This window comes from Zeus faber, assembly GCF_960531495.2.
Source record: "Zeus faber genome assembly, chromosome: 16".
Classification (NCBI taxonomy): domain Eukaryota; kingdom Metazoa; phylum Chordata; class Actinopteri; order Zeiformes; family Zeidae; genus Zeus; species Zeus faber.
The window spans coordinates 27,323,869-27,343,868 of record NC_137202.1 but is presented as its reverse complement, the minus strand read 5'-3'; the positions used below and the strand labels follow the sequence as shown (position 1 = coordinate 27,343,868).

General features: G+C 44.5%; 1 protein-coding gene across 1 annotated transcript in view; it reads right to left on the bottom strand.

The window, feature by feature from the left end:
- The window catches only part of cdh23 (cadherin-related 23), a gene marked incomplete at both ends in the record, with an annotated part of 178,831 nt that overhangs the window by 63,725 nt on the left and 95,106 nt on the right, over positions 1–20,000 (bottom strand). Inside the window, 2 exons of the mRNA XM_080016469.1 lie at positions 9,468–9,626; positions 11,307–11,456. Coding sequence (XP_079872595.1) covers positions 9,468–9,626; positions 11,307–11,456 — 309 coding nt within the window. The remainder of the gene's footprint in view (positions 1–9,467; positions 9,627–11,306; positions 11,457–20,000) is intronic.

Here is a 20,000-nt window from a genome sequence, read left to right as displayed (position 1 = left end):
CAATGAAAATATAAATGAGTAAATACACGCTCGACAGACTGAGCGTAGGCAGGCGGAGGCACATAACCCAAATCCAATGTTATTAAATCAGTGTGATCATTTTCAATCTGTCCTACACTCTCTGCCTCCGGAGCAGGAACCTTCTCCACCCGTTCTACCTCTCCCTGACCGCTCACCTTATGCAGAATGCAGAATTTAAGACCTGTCTCCGTAGAGTATCAGTTTTTCGTCCTTGCAGCCTGCTGTCCGGAGCGCCACGTTTTGGATCGGACTTGCCATTTTTCAGAATTTTCTTTCTTTCCGAAAACAAATCATTTCTTAAGATATTTGAACAAAATAAAAATTTGTAAAAACACACTATTTGTGCTTTATCGATACCGTATTCGGATTCAGCTCCGCCCAAACTTTACGTGCTTGTTCCGGCGATTTTACTGCTTCCATTCACGGCACAGCTGTAACACAGCCGTACCGCCATTTTCCTGAAAATGTTACTGGGTCTTGAGGTGGATAATTGCCAGATTTCCCAGAATGTCGGTCCCTTCTCCATTTCACACATGACCTCATGCAGGAATGGTTCCGGAACATTGCTGGGAAAGACTGCATGTGTGAAAGGCCAAAACATGTATATTTTATATGTGGCTTTAGTTGGGAAGCCTGTCTTCACAACCACATAAGATTAGTATAAGACAGATAGAATAAGACAGATGTTTGTTTCCATTGAAAAGTAAAAAATGAAATATGCACAAATCTATAAACAGATATTAACAGGGAGTGGCACTTGTGCAGCTGACTAGGATTGGGAGCCCAATATGGGAAGCTGGTATTTACACTCAAGTAAGTACAAAGATTTATATATATATATACTGTACATATATATACTGGCATATATATGGTGCATGGAAATAGTTTGAAAGGTAGTACTGGTAAATATGCTGGTATAGTCCATATGTGTATAGCTTTAACTGAAAGGGGAAGCTAAAGGGAATGTTCAACATTCGGCTAAAGGCGGTCAACAGAATTACACAGTGCCTGTAAAAAGCTTCGTGCCAGCAGATTTAGTGGAAACGTGTATGCAAAGTAATGCTGAATATTAGTTACTATTAGCTCTTGGTATTTCTAGTTTTAATATGAAAAATAAAAGCCAATTTTGTGGTTGGTGCAAATAAGTGATTTACTGTACTTTACCAACAAAAAGGGTCATACGCCCGTTTGATCCTATGCAATTAACATTTACCAGAGTGATGAAGAATGGTCGGTTCTGACTGAAAACCTTCCTGGCGCTAAGGAGTGCAGAAGTATCAAAGTCAGCGTAATGGCCAAATCCAAGCTAAGCCGTTCCGGAGCGGCTGCACAGCACCATTGCACCGCTGATTGCCAATACAAACTACCGTGTGCAAGCCCTGTGGTCCTCAGGCGGTGACTACAAGAGAGAAATTAGTTTCTTAGTTGACCAGTTTCGGTTAAATGATGTGTTTATTTCGATCAAAGGGGCAAGCCGGCAGGAATTCAAACCTGTGCGTAAGTGTGTGTGTGTGAGTGGGCACTTGCTGACGCAGGCTTGTGTGTGTTTCTGAATATGAATTTGCTTTCAGCTAGTGAGCACGGTTAGTGGCCGTGCTGTGTGTATGGCCGTGTGCCTGGTCGCACATGCATGCTTACACATGTGTATGTGCGTGCGTATTTGTGTGGAAACTTTCCCTGTAGTTTCCCTACCATTCATGTCCACTTATACCCCTTTCCCACTGAACCAAAAACCCGGCAACACCCGCTAACATCCGGCATGTCGTCAGTGGGAAGGGAAAAACCCGGGTCTCGGTCCCGGGTCAAATGACGCTGCCATAGACCTGCCAATTTTGGCCCCTTTACCTGCGCGATGCGACGCGCCTTGAAGTTCCGGACATTGGCACGTAAATAGACAGGAATATCCGTGCATCGTTCCATCGTTGTTTAAGTTGCTGTCGCCTCTACGGTTTTGTTCCCAATCACACTGGAACCATCACACGCCCCGATGTTTGTGACGGTGAACGTGACGCACCAGAAAAAAACAACATTTCCCCTGGCAATGGGTGTCAGTGGCCTTTTAGCGGGTAAACAGTATAAGAAGGACTATTAATATGCAGAATACTACATACTCCAGACCCATCATCACAGCGAGGCCGTGCTTACAGTAATTGGATTAAATTTGAACGCATCCCTTTCCGGCTCCCCTTTGGCCCCGTGTCCACACCAAAATGCATTTTCGTCCATCAAATAACCGAGCTTTTCAAATACGAGGCGATGGATTTGATAGCGGTGGTAATGTAGGTAAGAAGAAGGTTTTTCAAAAACGTTGATGTGTGATTATCGTGCGTTCGCATCGCCATCTGATCCGGGCTGCGGCCAAAAATGAATTCCACTCCATTCCACAGACTGTCTCTGTTTGGCACTTGACTTGGACATTTTGACAGTTGCACTTGTCGACAGTGCTTGGAGGATGGCGGAAACACCCTTCACGGAAATTACATGAACCTGCTCAGTTGTGCAGGAGACATTTTGACACGAAAGCGGCGTTTTTTAAAATGTATCCAGATTAGTGTAGACATGAATTTGTAGGTGGAAGCTTCCTGTCATTACACAGGCACACTGCAGTGAACACGCCATGATTCTAAGGTCGTTTTGTGTGGGGATTAAATCCGATACCTTTATACTCTTGAAAATAGTCTTGCTTGGTCTTGTTTAAGGTCCTCTGGTCTGCACCTGCTCCACTGCACCTTCTGGTCTGCCCCGCTGCACCTTCATATCCGGACGACTGAAGGCCTCCTTTCGGAGTCTGGAGGATTGTGTGAATCCAGGAATTTGGGGCCGGAGGCAGGACCGCTCAAATCTAGGTGGGTTCCGATCTTTTTTTTTTTTTTTTTTTCCTTCAAACCAAGCCTAATTTGTGGACCGTTTCCAGGTTTGGGCCACTGTGCAAATTGAATCTGGGCCAGCTGTTGTGGTAGATCTGGCCCGGATCCAACGCAGAGTTAGCTGGATATGAGGTGCATGTCTCTCACACTCGTAAATTCAATCGCCACAGTTCTGCATGCAAACTTCTTCATTTCCTTTTAATGGCAACATCTACGCATGTAGAACACGGGAGGGACCGCGCCCGCATTACCTTCCTTTGACCTTCCTGGGTAGAGCCTGTTTCTGTCTGTGGATATAAGGGCCAAGTCAATGCTACTGAATCCATGGGCCAGAGAGCCACGGTGTGGAAAGCAGCGAATCCCAGTGTTTAGCCCTTGAGCTCAGTCTCTCACCCGTACGACGTTCTGAGGAAAGCGTGCAGACACAGCGACAACAAGGCGTACAACTACAGGTCATGACAGCCGCGTCGGATACCTTCAGAATGTTTTTAATTCAACAGTCCACTGATTCTTTTTTTTCAAACAAAGAACTAAGATAGAATGAAATTAACTGTTGCACACGCTGCACATACATACTTAATGTATCGGTCAAAAAGAGGGAACCGGCGATAACCAGTCACCAGGCTTCGCTAAGTACCATTTTAACCACCATTACGACCAACCTGGACCGGACCTGATGATGACCACTTCCCTGAAGGCGTCTCCCTGCGGCACTATGCACTAGCAAATAGACTGACATACTGTCTAGCTTTAACATTACATAGTAAAGAAGTATATTAACCTATGATTTGTCATTTGAGACCTTGTGATTAAGGTGTCCAACTATCTAACTATAAGGCCGGAATCTTGCCCGTCAGTCTGCATCCTATGTATGTCCTTCGATTATCTCAACAACCGTTCTTCCGATCTACTTCACACTTGGCGGCTGTATTGCTGGGGGTTGAAGGGTGTGCAACATCGAATTTTGTGCAAATTTGGACACGTGCCACGTGTAACATTAAAACAGCATCACCAAACAGCGACCAGCGAGCCAGCGCGGGCGGGGCTTCAGATCTCAGCTACTGAGTCACACAGAGTGAACGGGCACACTCAGGCCTGAATCACCGCCATGTTGTTCAACTGTGCTGCGTTCTGACGGATCTGCACGAGCATGAACAAAGTTGACTTGACTTGATATGACAAGAAGTTTGGAATTTGAACTGTGGGTGGTGGTGGGGGTCTGGCTGTGTACGAGGGCTTTCCTCCTAAACAGAGAGTCTGCTGTGGAATGCCTGTTTTGAGAGATTGCATGTTTCTGCTGACAACTACACATATATGTTTTAATCAAAGTGACTTCATTTTGCCGTATTTTCTTTTTGTTAAAGCAGTGGTGCCTCCGCATTTTCAAGTGGAATTAAGCAATACAACTCACGCCAAATTGAGTCAAATGAAGTAACTCAGCTTTCCCTCAAATTCTCGAGTAGCCTTTTAATTTCTCGGTGGAGGATTAGATCCAAAATATGGAGTGAATCAATGATCAAATGCTACCAGAGAAATTTAAAATTTCAAGTTTGCACTTTCACTGAAATTCAAATTAAAAAAACTTTATTTTATCCCTGAGGGGCAATTTTCATGATACAAAAACTGTGTTTTTATTTGATACATTTTTTTAGCGGTAATATTTTGTGGTTTATTTAAATACATTTACATTTTGATATTTCTGCCCTACTCTATTGTTATTGGTAACCGCATGTTTATTTTGTATTTTTTAACTGCGGACAAATTAATGTAATGGCATTTTTTTTTACGACTGCTTCATTCCCCATGAACAAGCAAGTGAAAGGGCTCGGGGCGGTTCCAGACTGCCGAAACTAAGCGCACCGGCAATTTCTATGGTCTCCTCACAAAGCTGACTTGAAGACGGACCAAAGGAGAAAACAACTGGAAAGCAGCCGCGCGCACTCGCAACACGCAGGTGGAGGACGGGGACGAAGGGAAGGGAGCGCTGCAGCGGCGCTGGCAGGGAGAGGGCGTCACTTTCGCCGCTCTTCAGCTTTCCTTGCTCATTTCGCCGCGTTCCCCTCCGCCCCTCACACCTCCGCCCCCGCTTTCCTGCTTCACTAAAGAGCCGGAATTAAAGATGCAAGACACAGGAGAGCCAGGAGAGTGCCTGACTCTGTGTAATAAAAGGATGGGGAGTAAATTTGAGAAATAACAGACACACTGAACGACAAACCGAGATATCGCGATTTCGAGGCAGTGGCGGCAGTGGCGGCAGCGGCGGTGGCGGTGGTGGTGGTGGTGGTGGTGGTGTCAGTCCCCGGAGTGAACTGTTTCCAGACACTTCACTCACTCGTGTAGAGATTCCGTTTGATCACACTCCGCCGGTAGAGCACCGAAACTTGCTTCTCGACACCGCCGTAATGATGTAGAAGCAAGGGAAAATCACAGCTGCTATTCACGTCCGCCCACGCAGACAATTTTTAAATCGCACCCACAAGCGCCCGCCGGTACCAAAACCTGCCGCTGTTACCGCGGTGAGGTTACCGAGATTTCTTCTTTTTGGCGATGCAGATTTTGACCAAAATAACTAGAGTCATCACGGAGCTTGGTCTGCCGGCGGGGCCTTGACATCACAAAGTTTGGGAAGGTCACCCGGCAGCATGTAAACCCACTGTACCCGCTCACCCGCTGCCCACCCATAAAAAGTCCCGTCGCAGTTGGCAGAGAGGAGAACTCTTTATGATGACGATGAATTATAATTACTGTTGTGACTGTTACCTCCGTGAAGTGAAGGGTCCGTGTGAACGGGGGGGGGGGGGGGGAATTTAAATCTTTGCACCCGGGGCATTTATCATGGCCGCCTGCGAACGCTCAGCATATCCAGAGAGCCTTTAAATAGAACCACATGGTGAGATCAAAGTGGTGGTGGTAATTGTATGTGACATTGTATCTGTCAACAACAACACACACACACACACACACACACACACACACACACACACACACACTGCGATACGGCGTGTGATTGCGGTATAGCTGTCATCCAGAGATGCGGACCCCGGGAAGAATAGGGGTCTCAGTGTAAGCCGCTCCTCCTACTGCCGTGTGGTTAATGTCGGGAGGGAAGCCGAGAACAAAGCGAACACATAGACACACACACACACACACACACACACACACACACACACACGCACACACATGCACACACACACACACACACACACGCGCGCACGCACGCACAAACATTTAGAAGGATGGAGATACACTCCTAGATAGCGGGAGACATTGAGATTGATACAGAAAGAAAGAGAGCGGCAGGCAGACCTGAACACCGTCAGTGATCTGAATGGTAAAGAAAAAAAAAAAAGAAGCGGGGAAGAAAAACGTGACACAAAAATAATAACAATAAAAATAAATAAACAATAGAAGGCAAGGCGACAAATGAGAAATAAAACGCTTCTGAAACCCCAAGCAGGAGGAAAAAGAGAGAATGGTTGGATTGGTGTGAGTGGCGTCCGCTGCTTCCAGTCTCCAGGGCAGAAAGGAGACAAAGGTGTGGGGACCTGGACGCAGAGTAAATCACAATAAATATTTATAATGATAAGTACTGCTGCAGACCATTAATATTAAACAGTCTGTGTGTGCGCGTGTGTGCGTGTGTGTGTCTGTGTGTGTGTGTGTGTGTGTGTGTGTGTGTTTTAAGCCCTGCAGACCAAAGGGAAGGTGCGAAGGCGTCGATACTCCGCGGACAAGAACTGCGGGCACGCGCATCGTAAAAATTCTTTACACATAAAAAAAACGATCGTGATATGGATTTCTTTCTTCGATGAGAGAAAAACCCTTGCAGGACTGGAGAGTAATCTACATTTCATTTTATTTAATTTCTGACTTACGATGGAGTGTCAGAAATACTCCCTTTCAGGGTTCTCTCTGCCCGCTTCAACCAGTAGGTGGTGTGCTGAGCCACACTTCTCACAGCTCACTATCGAGCTGATCTTATTGCATTTCTGATAAACAACTCTTAATTTAAAATGTAATTTAAAATTATCTTTATTTAGCATTGATTGAGTTTGGGCGTCTGGGCTCCACTGCTCATCACTCCTGGTGAGTTGTACAGAAAACACAGACATACTAAATAAGGGGTAGAAGAGAAGAGCCACACAGGTGAAGGCAGGTGGAGGTGGAGGGAGCGCAGCAACACAGAAAGCAAAGCAGGCAGCAAAGCAGGCAGCAAAGCAGGCAGCAAAGGAGGGAGTGGCTGCTTAAATAGTCCCGCCCATAAAAGGACGTGGAAGCGTGTGGCGCCGTCGAGTTGTCTGACAGAACGAGCTCCGCAAGCTACGCCTCGTTTGGAGAAGAAGCAATGACACCATGTCCAGGATGGAGGTGTTTCATGAGCGGACAGTCGTATATATTTTAGTTTTTGACTTGTAAAAAACATGTTCTAGAGCGCAGTTCCTCTTTAATATTTGATGACAAATTCGGGGCGAGGCATTTGTTTGGCCTCAGAAGTCTGAGTGGTTTTCTCCAGTGAAGGAGTCCGTCTGCGGGCGCCGATCCCTTCATCCTACAGCTATAGAGAGGGCATGTGAACACAACTGGGCGATATGGTAAACAAAATCTTCCAATCTTTGAAGCACTATTTTTTTCCTTGTTGGGGAAAGCATTTTCAAAACAAATATAATCAATGATCAATGTGATGTTTATTAATTAAAAATATGACATAGTCTTAATCTCAGCGTCATCTACTATTATAAGCGTCGATCTGAAGAAAGGCGTCACGTTGACTTCATGTGCTTTAGACGTCAAGTCAGCTTCCGTTCACTTAGGTATTCATTGTAACATGTAGTTTGACCTGGGGTGCACAAGCTTTTGCACAGACAGACAGACAGACAGACAGACAGAGAGACAGACAGACAGACAGACAGACAGATAGATAGATAGATAGATTCATTGATGGACAGGTAGCAGAAGCCTTTGCTGACTAACTGACACAGGCAAAAAAATGTGTCAAACTTGAAAGTCATTTTAAACCATGTTTGCTCGTTTTTTCTGTCGTCGTTTTTGTTGTCGTCGTTTTTGTTGTCGTAGTTTTTATTGCCGTAGTTTTTGTTGTTGTAGTTTCTGTTGTCGTAGTTTTTGTTGTCATAGTTTTTGTTGTCATTTTTAATGTGCAACGAGCGATTTTTACAATAGTGTAAGGTCCTGTCTTGTGTGTGTGTGTGTGTGTGTGTGTGTGTGTGTGTGTGTGTGTGTGTGTGCGTGTGCGTGTGCGTGTGTGTGTTCATTATTCTCATCTGTCAGCCGCGGACAAACTTGCACTTGCGTCGTATTTACGGGCACACACAAAATGAACTGGGAAAACATCTGTTTAGATGAAGTGTGCGTGTGTGTGTTTGTCAATGTGACCGTGCTAGAATACTAAGAAGAACGTCTTTGTCCAGTCCTCGCTGAGAGAACACACACACACACACGCACACGCACACACACACACATCTCATTCTATTTACACCTCAGTCGCTCTCCACAGCCCGCGATCAAGATTCCATGGCTGCATGTGTGTTGGAGCGTGAGGGCCAACATTGGCTCAGACCTATTGGGTATTAGATTGCCCCGCAATCTCCATTTCATGAGCACACAGTCTATAAACACTATTGATTTTCACAGTGTGATTTTGCACTTGTATCTAGTGGATGGTAGGCGCGCTGTCACAGGAATGAATGGTAATGAATAATAATGTTGAGTTATGGGGAGGAGCCCGGAGATGCTTCTTTCCAACGTGGTTAATCTGCCGCCCGCCGGTTGCGGACGGAGAGGGCGAGCCCCTGTACAACCTGGAGACACGGAGTCGCGAAGGTTCTCGAGGTCGTGCCTATCACGCAGCAAGCCAGGGACGAGGCTGAAAGAGGGTGAGCATCTCGGGGTTTGTCCGAGGGGCGGGATTCCACGAGGCCAAGGTGGTCCGTGTGATGACGAAACAATCTGGCTAATGTTCACAGAGCATTTCAAACAGCTCCACATTCATTATCCGTCCTTCTTATCGACCTTCTCTTGTATTTCTGTCGTAGACGGCAAACCCACATCCACATGGGTTGGAAAGCCAATGCCATGTTCAAGACGTACGATTCGGCCGGCAAAGTCGGCCCAGCCGGAGTCAAATAGAGATGGAGCCTCTTTGCGACACTAACAAAGACAAAACCACAAGTCCACGTCAAAGTCACTGGACTGTGCCATCATTTATGTTTGTTGATTTCATTTGAAAAGGCGGACAGGAATGATGGCACAATCCAGTAACTTTGACAAACATACATGTACCTGTATGCGGAAACATCCCTGTCACTGCGATGCAGGAGATGCTTCTTAGATTTCTTTACCATATCGTTTGAACCCCCCTCCCCCTCCTCCCTTTGCTCCACATAAAAAAAAGGTAAATACCTAAAATATTAAAACAAAAAAAGGCGAGCTATCGTCAGGAAAATTGGTAGTGGGGTAATTGGTCATGGCTCCAAGGCAAAACGCTGGAGGAATGGTGTGGAGTAGATGGGGAGATATTTGGACATTGGAATATTTTCATTTAGAAAATCAGACTCTCCTCACCAGGATTCGCAGCAGCGACGTTCCCCTCGGGGTGTTTTCGGGGAGGCTGATGTTGTACAGAGGTTTGCTGAAGATCGGTCGGTTGTCGTTCTCGTTGATCAGGTCGATGAAGATGCGGGCAAAGCCCACGTGGTCCGACATGGACTCGTTGGCATAGAGCTGGAAATGGACAAGGAGGGGAAAAGTTTTATTTGAGCGTATTGTTTTGCTATGCTGAATGCCTCGCCCTGCTTACATTTTTAGGTATCAGCAAAGACTACTAACGGTGATTAAATTATGGAGAGCGATTCCAGCGCTGGGAGTCAAAGTCATCTCAAAAACGCCAAATTCAGAGATCTCGGACAAAGCGGCGGGGCTGAAAAGCCCTTCGGTTCTGAGTGTGAGCTGACAAAAATATCAATTTTGCTGTGCAAACAAGACCGCGGCGTCGAGGAAAAAGACAACGCCCAGCCTGACTGAGCCTTGTGTCCAAACAAACAAACAAACGCAGCGTGCCGAAAAAACAAGACACGATGAAGTCACACTCTCTCATCGAAGCACAGCAGAGTGAAGGACGGGCTCACGGGATGGATGGACGGATAAGGATGTCGTAGCTTTGTCCCAGGCTTGTCAATGTCGATGTTTGGGTATCAGCTTATATATACAGTATATATGGACAGATCTGCATGTAGTTGACAGAATGCATATGAACATTGTTTTTACAGTTTTCCTTTATAATTGCAATTCTGACAGACAACTCTTAAATTTAATCTAAAATGATCTTTTATTTATTTGGCATGGTTTGAGTTTGGGCATCTGGGCTCCACTGCTCATCACTCCTGGTGAGTTGTACAGAAAACATAGACATACTAAATAAGATGGAAATATAGGAGTGACGAGCTGGAATCCCCCCATTGGACAGAAGAGCAGAGCCCAACAGGGGGAGGCAGGGGGGGGTGGAGGGAGCGCAGCAACACAGCAAGCAAAGCAGGCAGCAAAGCAGGCAGCAAAGCAGGCAGCAAAGCAGGTAGGGCAGGGAGGGAGTGGCTGCTAAAATACTGCCCATAAGGGTTTTCAAGATTCAAGATTCAAGATTCAAGATTCAAGATTTTTATTTGTCACATACATATACATACTTCCATACATATATGCAGTGAAATGTAATGCAACGCACCCGGTGATAGCACACAAGAAGTCCTAGGAAAAAGTACTAAAATAAAATAAAATAAAAAGTAGAAAATTACTTTCTAATAGACCGACTAACTGACTCCTAAAACGTAATACAGTAAGTGGAATACTTATAGAATAAGATAAAAAATATATAGAATAAAATACAATAAAAAATAAATTGAAATAAAATGGAATAGGTTGAAGGAATATGGCTATGTATATACAGATATGTGCATTTAAAGTGGCATGTGAATTAAAGTGGCATGTGAATGTGAATAGTGTGAGGTAGTGTTTGGGATAATACAGCACAGTATACAACAGTACGGCGCAGCAATACGGCATCACGAACAACCCTGAACAGTGATACAGTATGCGGTACAGTATGCTACATACAGTACATACAGGCGCTTGCCTGTACTGTAACATACTGTCCTGTACATACTGTAACAGGGCCAACCTTAAAAAAGTTCTGCCGAATTTCCACCAACACATCACGTGTGCCACCAGGGGAGACAGAACTCTGGACCATTGTGGGTGTGGAAGCGTGTGGCGCGGTCAAGTTGTCTGACAGAACTACCTCCGTAAGCTACACCTCATTGGTACGTAGGTAGCAAACCTTGTATGGATCACACAGGTGAAATGATTTGAAACCATTCAAGTATAAAACTATATTGGGTCACAAAAACTCACGGAGAAGCTGTAGCTGCGTATGTTCTCGTAGTCCAGTGGCACGGCCACCCTCACCCGGATGTCTGCTCGGCCCTGCACCGCCGTTGGCGAGATGGTGAAGTGGTCTGAATTGTTGCCAGTGAGAAACACCTGGAACATGCTGTTCACCCCCTGCCAGGGAGATAAGATAAGATAAGATAAGATAAGAGGTTAATAGAGACAATGGGAAGTTGAGCTTTATATTTATAGCAGAAAAGCAATGACGATGATCTACTGTACATATGTGCAGTATATACTGTATACAGTATATAGTATGTATCTTTTTTATATACTGTATATATCTTTCTTTCTTTTCCACCTTTCTCCACATCCATCAGAGTGTAAAGTTAATCCTAAATGCCAATGTATTATATGACAAGTTGAGCATGGAAATGATCTCCAGTAAATATAAATCGTATATCATATCCTATTGCCATCTGTTTGTAAGCATCCTTTATCTTGACAAAGGTGTCGATGAGCACAAAGCTTTGCAAGGAGTACTGTAGGAGGCCATCAATACCTGTCACAAAGGCTTTCACCTCTTATCGGTCTAATCCAAGACTTTTCCTTTCTCACTATCTCTGCATCTCTCTCTCTTTTAGCATCACTCCTCTGCGCTCTATCTTTCCCCACGGTCGCCGTCCCTTCCACTTGTAATTTGTCAACTGCCTGTAGCCTCCGTTTACTTCCTTTCATTCTAATCCGGGGTCAGAGGTCATCCTTTATCGGAGTGCGACAGCTTCACATCCCGGAGACTCAAGCAACATATTTAAAATCACATCCTCACCAACGGCCGCCGTTTGCCAAGTAATGAACTCCGCCTTAGCTGCAAACGGTTAATTATAAAGGCCAGATTGTTATTGCCGCACAAGTCCATTTGGTTCCCCACAATGGCTGGTAGAATTGATCGACGGGGAAAATAGATTATTTCAGAGTCCAAAAACCATTTTACTTGAAGGGTCTTGATTTTGGAAGGTAATATTTATAGAGGAGTATAATGAATGCTGCCATTATAAATGCACTAGATTCAATCAAGTCGGATGGTAGTTTTTAGTCTTTTGGATGGAAACTTTTCCAGAACTGGACGGGACAATTACAGAGACGACGAATATTGTGCATAGTCGTGTGCATATCATTACATTGTGGAAGCAAATAAGTGCCATAATGTTTTTAATATTTAAATTGGTATTGAAATTTAAACATTGAAATATTTGACTTTTAAAACAAGTTATCTGAATTAATTCACCTTGTAGTTGACAGTGCCTCAGAATACTAGACATTGTTCAAGTATCAAGGATTAACCCATCTCACATTTGCAAGAATAAGAAATGTGTGATTCACTGTGGATCTACACCGGACCTCATGGGCTCCCACAAACTGGCCTTCTCGGCCAACAGACCAAATGGGCTATAAAAACAATTAACACAGATTTAAAACCACTTAGCTGACCTCAAACTGTATGAAAACTACGCCCCGTCGCGCCATCTCATCCTGGCGATCTTTTGAATACGCACATGAAAGACACACACACACACACACACACACACACACACACACACACACACACACACACACACACACACACACACACACACACACACACACACACACACACACACACACACACACACACACAAACACATGCACGACACCAGAGAGATCCACGCCAGGACTTCAATGTAATTCTCTCATGGACCGCCACCGCTACGCGATGGTCGGAATGATAAGAATGCCGCCGCCGTCTCTCAGCGCTCCACACCCCGTACCATGTGCTCCACTCGAATAAGTGTGTCATGTATTAATATATCTTTCTTTTATTAAAAGGCACACATATTAATTTCTTCAACCAATGGGTTAATAACCAGTGTTTACTCCTCCTTAAATGTATCATGAGTGCAGTGTTAAAATGTCAATGCAATACAATTATTTATTATTGATTTTTTATTATCAAATTTGAATTGCTTATTAAATATTAAACACCAAAGTAGTCATATTGCTAGAACTTTGAAATTTAAATATGATATTTCAAGTTTTGCTATTTCAAAAACTCAATTTCAAATGTTTTTTTTCAATGTTTACAAATTCAGATGCAAAAATTAAAGTTGCAAATATTTGAAAAAACTATATTCAAGTTGCTCTAATTAGATTTCGCAAGTTTGGACCGAAAATTCAATACAAAAAAATACATAAAAATACAATAAAAAAATACATCTGTGTCACCAAGGACAGCCATGTATTATCAATCGAGCCTGAACGCAATCAAACCGGCTTCTGGCCAATCAGAGTGCAGCCTGTCAGTCATGTGTTGCACAAAAAACGGCGTGAGAATTTAAGTGTAGAGCAGTGTGTACTTCAAGTGAACTCTTTTCTGCCATATGTAGTGGACATAATGTAAAATATGTAATGTTATTGAGTGGGAGTGCACTATTTTTTTTAATTATTAGAGCGCACATGTTGCCAGCTCCTGTCAATGTGGGATTTCTTCAGATCGTGGGCATCCATGTTAATGCTTTCTTTTTCGCACCTTTTGGTTGAAACAGCTGGTTTCACTCGTTATCTATACTTCATCTATTCCACCAGTTTTGGTGCCATGGTTAATAAAGGCTGATGCCCGCACTCTAGTTCAGGGTGGATGAGAAGCCTCAAGTTTGCAACAGGTCAAGTGATGTGTCGAAGTGATGCTGCGCTCCATGGGAACCTTGGAAATCGGGAATTCGAGTCAGTAGTCCCCATATTAACATAACATAAAAACGACAGTGTAGCTCAGAACGACAGTAGATGTGTTTTTAAATTCAAATCTATACAAAGGGAAAGTTGTTCACTTTCCCTGTTCGTTAACAGTCCGCGCCGCCATGTTGCCGTGATGTCAGGTCTGTTATGTCGGTCAACTTAGGTGCGAGCGATCAGCTCTGAAATTCCATCTTAAATGGCCATTCTTGTACACATTTCCAAGTGCAAGGTTGGATTTTTTCAGCATTAGCTGTTCTACACACACACACAGACACACACACACACACACACACACACACACACACACACACACACACACACACACACACACACACACACGCACGCACGCACGCACGCACGCACACACACACACCTCAGCCTGCACACGCTGCAGCAGCCAGGGTGAAGAGCGATAAGAATAATTTTAAATATTTCTTAAAATAAAAACAAATTAATTGAGATACCTTGTTTTAAAAGTGAAATATTTCAATCTTATGAATTTAAAGTAGTTTCAATTTCAATATAAAAAATGCAATGGCTTTAATTATTAAAAACATTATGGCACTTTATTTGCTTCCATAATTACAGTGCATGTAACTGAGGAAAGTTATAAAAGTATAACTTGCCTCGTAATTGAATGACACTGGTACCATGGCGGTCAGTTTGTAATATCTGTCAGACTTACATTCAAAGCACTTTTCATCATCAAACCCATTATCAGATGTAGAACAGTCATTATACCGTTGGCCACCTCCATTATTTTCTGTGTTGTTGAGCTATTGGATGATTTTCTTCTATTTCACTAAATGCCCACAATGCATTGCGAGGGCCAAACGCTGGTGTAATTTCTATACGGTGTCATCAAGTGGTGCGATTATGCAGTGAGATAGAATGTCCAAGAAGCCATTTTACTTGCATACTTTAGTGCGCTGGACGATGGTACAAACATGTTGCAGATAGTACAGCATTATGGACGGGGGGGATTATGTCATACTCGAGAGCTGAGGAACGAGGCAAGGTCAGGCGCCGCTGGAAAAAAGGAAGCCTGCAGGCATCTTATTTTAGGCAGAGGAAACGTTTTAAACAACCTCCCCTCCCCTCTGCCGCCACCACCTGCCCCGATATATCAGCTCGGAGGTGGCCAATCATGGAGCCATTGTGGCGGACAGCGGAAGACGAGTGGGGAGGCTGATTGGCATTACGCCGCCGGTGGAAATGGCCGCCTTGTTTGTGTTTTGCTCTCTGAGAGGACCATCGCGGCTGATGGCTCCTATTTAAAAGAGCATCCAATATGCAGGGATGTCACCTCAAACTGCCCATAAACGTAATTGCACATCCATTTGTTTTTCTGCTTTCAGAACCCCCCATCCCCACCCAAATAAAAGCACCCTGTCAGACACGACTGGCAGAAAGTTTAGCGCCAATCTCCTCCAAAGTTTTTATTTTTATTTTTTTTATTTTTTTTATTTTTTCAATATGTTAGCGGAGCTGTGAAGACAGAGAGAGAGAGAGAGAGAGAGGAGGGAAGGGAAAGAGAGAGGGGGGGGAGGGAGGGAAAGAGAAAGAGACCCCTAACTACCACTTGTGTCACACACTGAAGAGTGTGTGTCTCTGTGTGATCACTTACACAGGGGAGTGAAGTGAGATTACCCTGCTTGTCGACAGTGTCTGTGCCTTTATATACAAGCGATACCAAATGGCAAAACAACAACAAACAAACAAAGTTCTCTTACAAAAAGTTTGTGAATTCACACGTGTGAGATGTCGCATGCCACATATGAAATTTCCGCATGTGAAATGCATGTGAAAATATGTGTCTTGGATCAAATTGCATGTGATGAGATAAGCGGTAAGACAAGATAGTATACACGATGAGATAACGCTTGGAGGGACACTGGAGATTCAGGGGCGAATTTCGCAAAAGGATTTTGTGGCCGCTAAGACATGCGCAAATCACAGAAAAAGCGAGCATCTAATTCACAAAGCACCAAAGGGTGAAATGCACCATGGACTGCGCCGCCACGCAAATCATGCCTTGGTGCGCCAGTGCTTTTTGCGGCTACTTGAATGGGGTATTATTCGTACGGTGCAAAATTGGCCCCTTTTTTATGCAAATGAGCCTTGTTGCAAATGACGTCCAGATCCTAAACACTGGTGCTAAAAGCTGGTGGGAACTGCGCGAGACCAAAAAAATAAAAAATATAAATGGCAGCGCCTCCGGTGTCTGGGCTCCACATGCGATCGGAGCTCAAGGACACTTCAGCATGTTACCTGCAGGGGTCAACTTAGTGAGTCTGAAGACCCACGCACAGCACATGTGCAACCCATGTGTAAGAACCCCCAAACCTTGCTTGTGTTCATATCCTAAGGGTTTTACGATGCCTCAAACAGGGGTTTACTTTTACATGTGATTTATATGGCGTTTGTTCCAAAAATCACACATTCTCACGTGTATTTCACATGTGGTTAAATGTGGAATGTCAAGGTGTCCTGGTGGCTCGACCAGATAAGGGCACACAGCATAATTGGCAAAACGGCTGCAGCAGCGCTCATTTGCTGCATGTCTCTCTCCACAACCCCATTCCCTCTGTCTCTCCACCGCTGTCTCCAATAAAAGTCAAGAGTGGCCCCAGAAAAACATTGATTCAAATGTGAGAATTCACATGTGAAATTGCGCGGCTGTTTTCGACGGGTTTAATCCTCGAATAGGAATTTTTGGTGACCGTGCAAGCGAGACGTCATGTTCACACGTGGACACTGCGTTTGGCAACAATAGGCGCTTTTGTGATTGCTGTCGGCAAATGGCACGTTCAGGATTCCCCGCTTCCATTTAGGATGCAGTGTTTGTCAAGTGGAGGACGGTGAGCGGGCGGGGTCCGGGCGGCGGGGGTTTGCTGTCGGAACGGCCCCGGCGCTGTGTCTACAAGGGGACGCTGTGCTGTGTGTTCAGTCCATCCCTCAGCATCTCCATACTGTCACCACCACTCTGTTTGACCTCCTCACTGAATCAACAACCGAAACTTCTTTCTGTTAGACCGCCACCACAGACTATAGCAGTTTAGTATTCTGTCCGGCAACACAATTATATATAGATACTGTATCCTATATACACTACACACAAAAAAATAGGGATATTTGGCTTTCGGCTGAAATTTATGAAAAATTTAAAAAGTTCACGTGACAGTGATATTATATCATGAAAGGAGGGTATTTAAGTAGAAGCATGCAATGGTGATTTCCTCATCTCAAACAATTGATTGAAACAAAAGCCAACAACAGTGGTGGGTTTTTTATGTCTCAATAACTTGTCATGTGCCCTTGAGCATCAATTACAGCTTGACAACGACGTCTCATGCTGTTCACAAGTCGACTTATTGTTTGCTGAGGCCTGGCCCCTCAGGTGGTGTGGTCAGGTACCCTTGCAGGTGGTCTAGCACGCAAACCACTCTGATGTAAACGGTTTTGAATGGTCTGACGTGACACTTGGTGCCTCTCACCTCCCTTAAATGTGCCTGGAGTTGAGTGGCATCATCATCCGGTTCTGCAGGGCACTGTTCACAATGCAGCGCTCATCAGTGTGGGATGTGGCCAAAGGACGTCCACTTCTATGCCTTTCTGTGACTCTTCCAGTCTCTGTATCTCTATTGCAAGCTGCTGATGACACTCTGTGACACTCTAAGCTCAGTGGCCACTTCCCTCTGAGAACATCCTGTTTGAAGCCTCACAACGGTGAGGTACTGTTGATCAGTTGTTAGGTGTCGTCTTGGTCTCATGATGTCAAAATGTAAACAGCATGATGAAGAGGACTGTTTAAATACCTAATACCTAAATACCTAAATAAATACCTAATTTTAATTGAACCAGGAAATGTATTGGTTGATTCATGGATCAAACACCTGTTGTGTATTTTGCCGTTCAGCTTCTTGTGAGAGAATAGCAAGTTGTGCAAAAAGTACTGAAACATTGAACAGTTGGACCTGTGCATTCAAAAGTTTAGAGAAGGTCGAATTTCACCTGTAAAGATTATAGTGCATTTTAGGTTCATCCTGAAATTTCACCCGAAAGCCGAATATCCATAACTTTTTGTGAGTAGTGTATATCGATATATATATATATAGAAAGAGCGAGAGAGAGAGAGCGAGAGAGATCTAAAAATAATAGACTAATTTGATCCATTATTATACTTAGTTTCTACTCAGACTTCCTGTAGTTTGATGGAAAAATTATGGGATGTGCGCATGTGCGTGTGTGGATCCGTTAAAATCGATCCGTTAAAATCGCTCGAACTGATCACGAGAGTTGATTTACTCTTTCAAAGTCGAGACAACGTGCGGGCAAGCATTTTCCTCGTCATCCGACTACACCCCTTGTTCCACCCGCCCACCATTTTTGCCCAGATTACGAGGTGGCCGACGTCAACCTTGTGTGCCGAGATCGCGATGGGCCGCCTGCTAACCGCGTCAGCTCAATGCTAACAAGCAAAAGGGGGAATCACCTAGCCTAGCGCCTGTGAATGAGGGAAATACACCTTCCTGCGTCTCAGCTGGAGGCAGCTACATCCAGAACTATTTTCTTTGGCATAGCGTCTCCAACTTGCTCGCGTAGACACGGTTCCCAAAAAAGCAACACTGTGTCATTTCCAAATCTGTCGGGCTCATTCTGCTCTGTGAACCTTGTGTTTTGTGCTTCACGGACATTGACGCCGGGTGGTGGTTAGCCATTCAGAACAATATTTCCCCTCAAAATGTGTTCAATTTCAGTGAATTATCTTTTAAACCGAAGCCGCAACATTCATAGATTTTTGAAAAATGAGGCGCATCTTGCGGAGCTGGTTCTGTCAGACAACTCGACGGCGCCACACAGTTCCACGCCCTTATATGGGCGGGACTATTTAAGCAGCCGATCCCTCCTGCCCGAGCCGCCTTGCTGCCTGTTTATCTGCTGTGTTGCTGCGCTCCCTCCACCTCCCCTGCATCCACCTGTTAATGTCTTCTATGTGATGGGGGGGATTGAAGCTCATCACTCCTACATATCCAGCTCACGAGGTCGACCCAGGTTCGCTGTGCACCGCAGGGGGCGCGATGAGCCGTGGACGCCCCCAACCTCCCACAGTGGAAAACAAACAAAGATCATGTTGAAGATCTTAGAGTTGTCTGTCAGAACTGAAGGCACCGTGCATGCAAAGTGAGATCATTTCAGTCTGTTGTTTTCCAGAACGGCTTCATGCATAAGACACATGTAGTATTATGATGATGATGATGATGATGATGATGATGATGATGATGATGAAGCTCTATAGCACCGATCTCCAGTAAGAGAAACCACATTTTCATTGTGGTTTTGATGCTCTATCTGATCATATATTTTCTCGTTGTACGTCTCATTGTCTACGTCTTTGTTTCAACCTGTAATTCCATCCAAAGTGTAATTCTTTGTCGAAGTAAATGTATTGAAATCACTCTGAGTGTAGATAAAGCCATGCCTCCAAATGCAAGTTCATAATAGAAGAAAAAAACAATATGGAACAGTTTTGCAGCTTTTTGAATGGATTCAGGTGTTTGAGTGAATAGAGGTAGAGCTACACCCAAACCGACACACACACACACACACACACACACACACACACACACACACACACACACACACACACACACACACACACACACACACACACGGCTGCTAAATACATCGCTATCTCCTCATTCAAGCCTTTTCTCTCCTTTCTGGAAGACACTCTCGCTATCTGTCCCTCCCTCCCTCCCTGCATTTAGCTCACCCGTCATACTGACTTTTCCTTCTCCTCCATTAGTTATGCTACTTTCGGCTCCTCTCCCTCCCTTCTCTTTCAACCCCCTCTCCACACTTCACAGAGGCACACACACACACACACACACACACACACACACACACACACACACACACACACACACACACACACACACACAC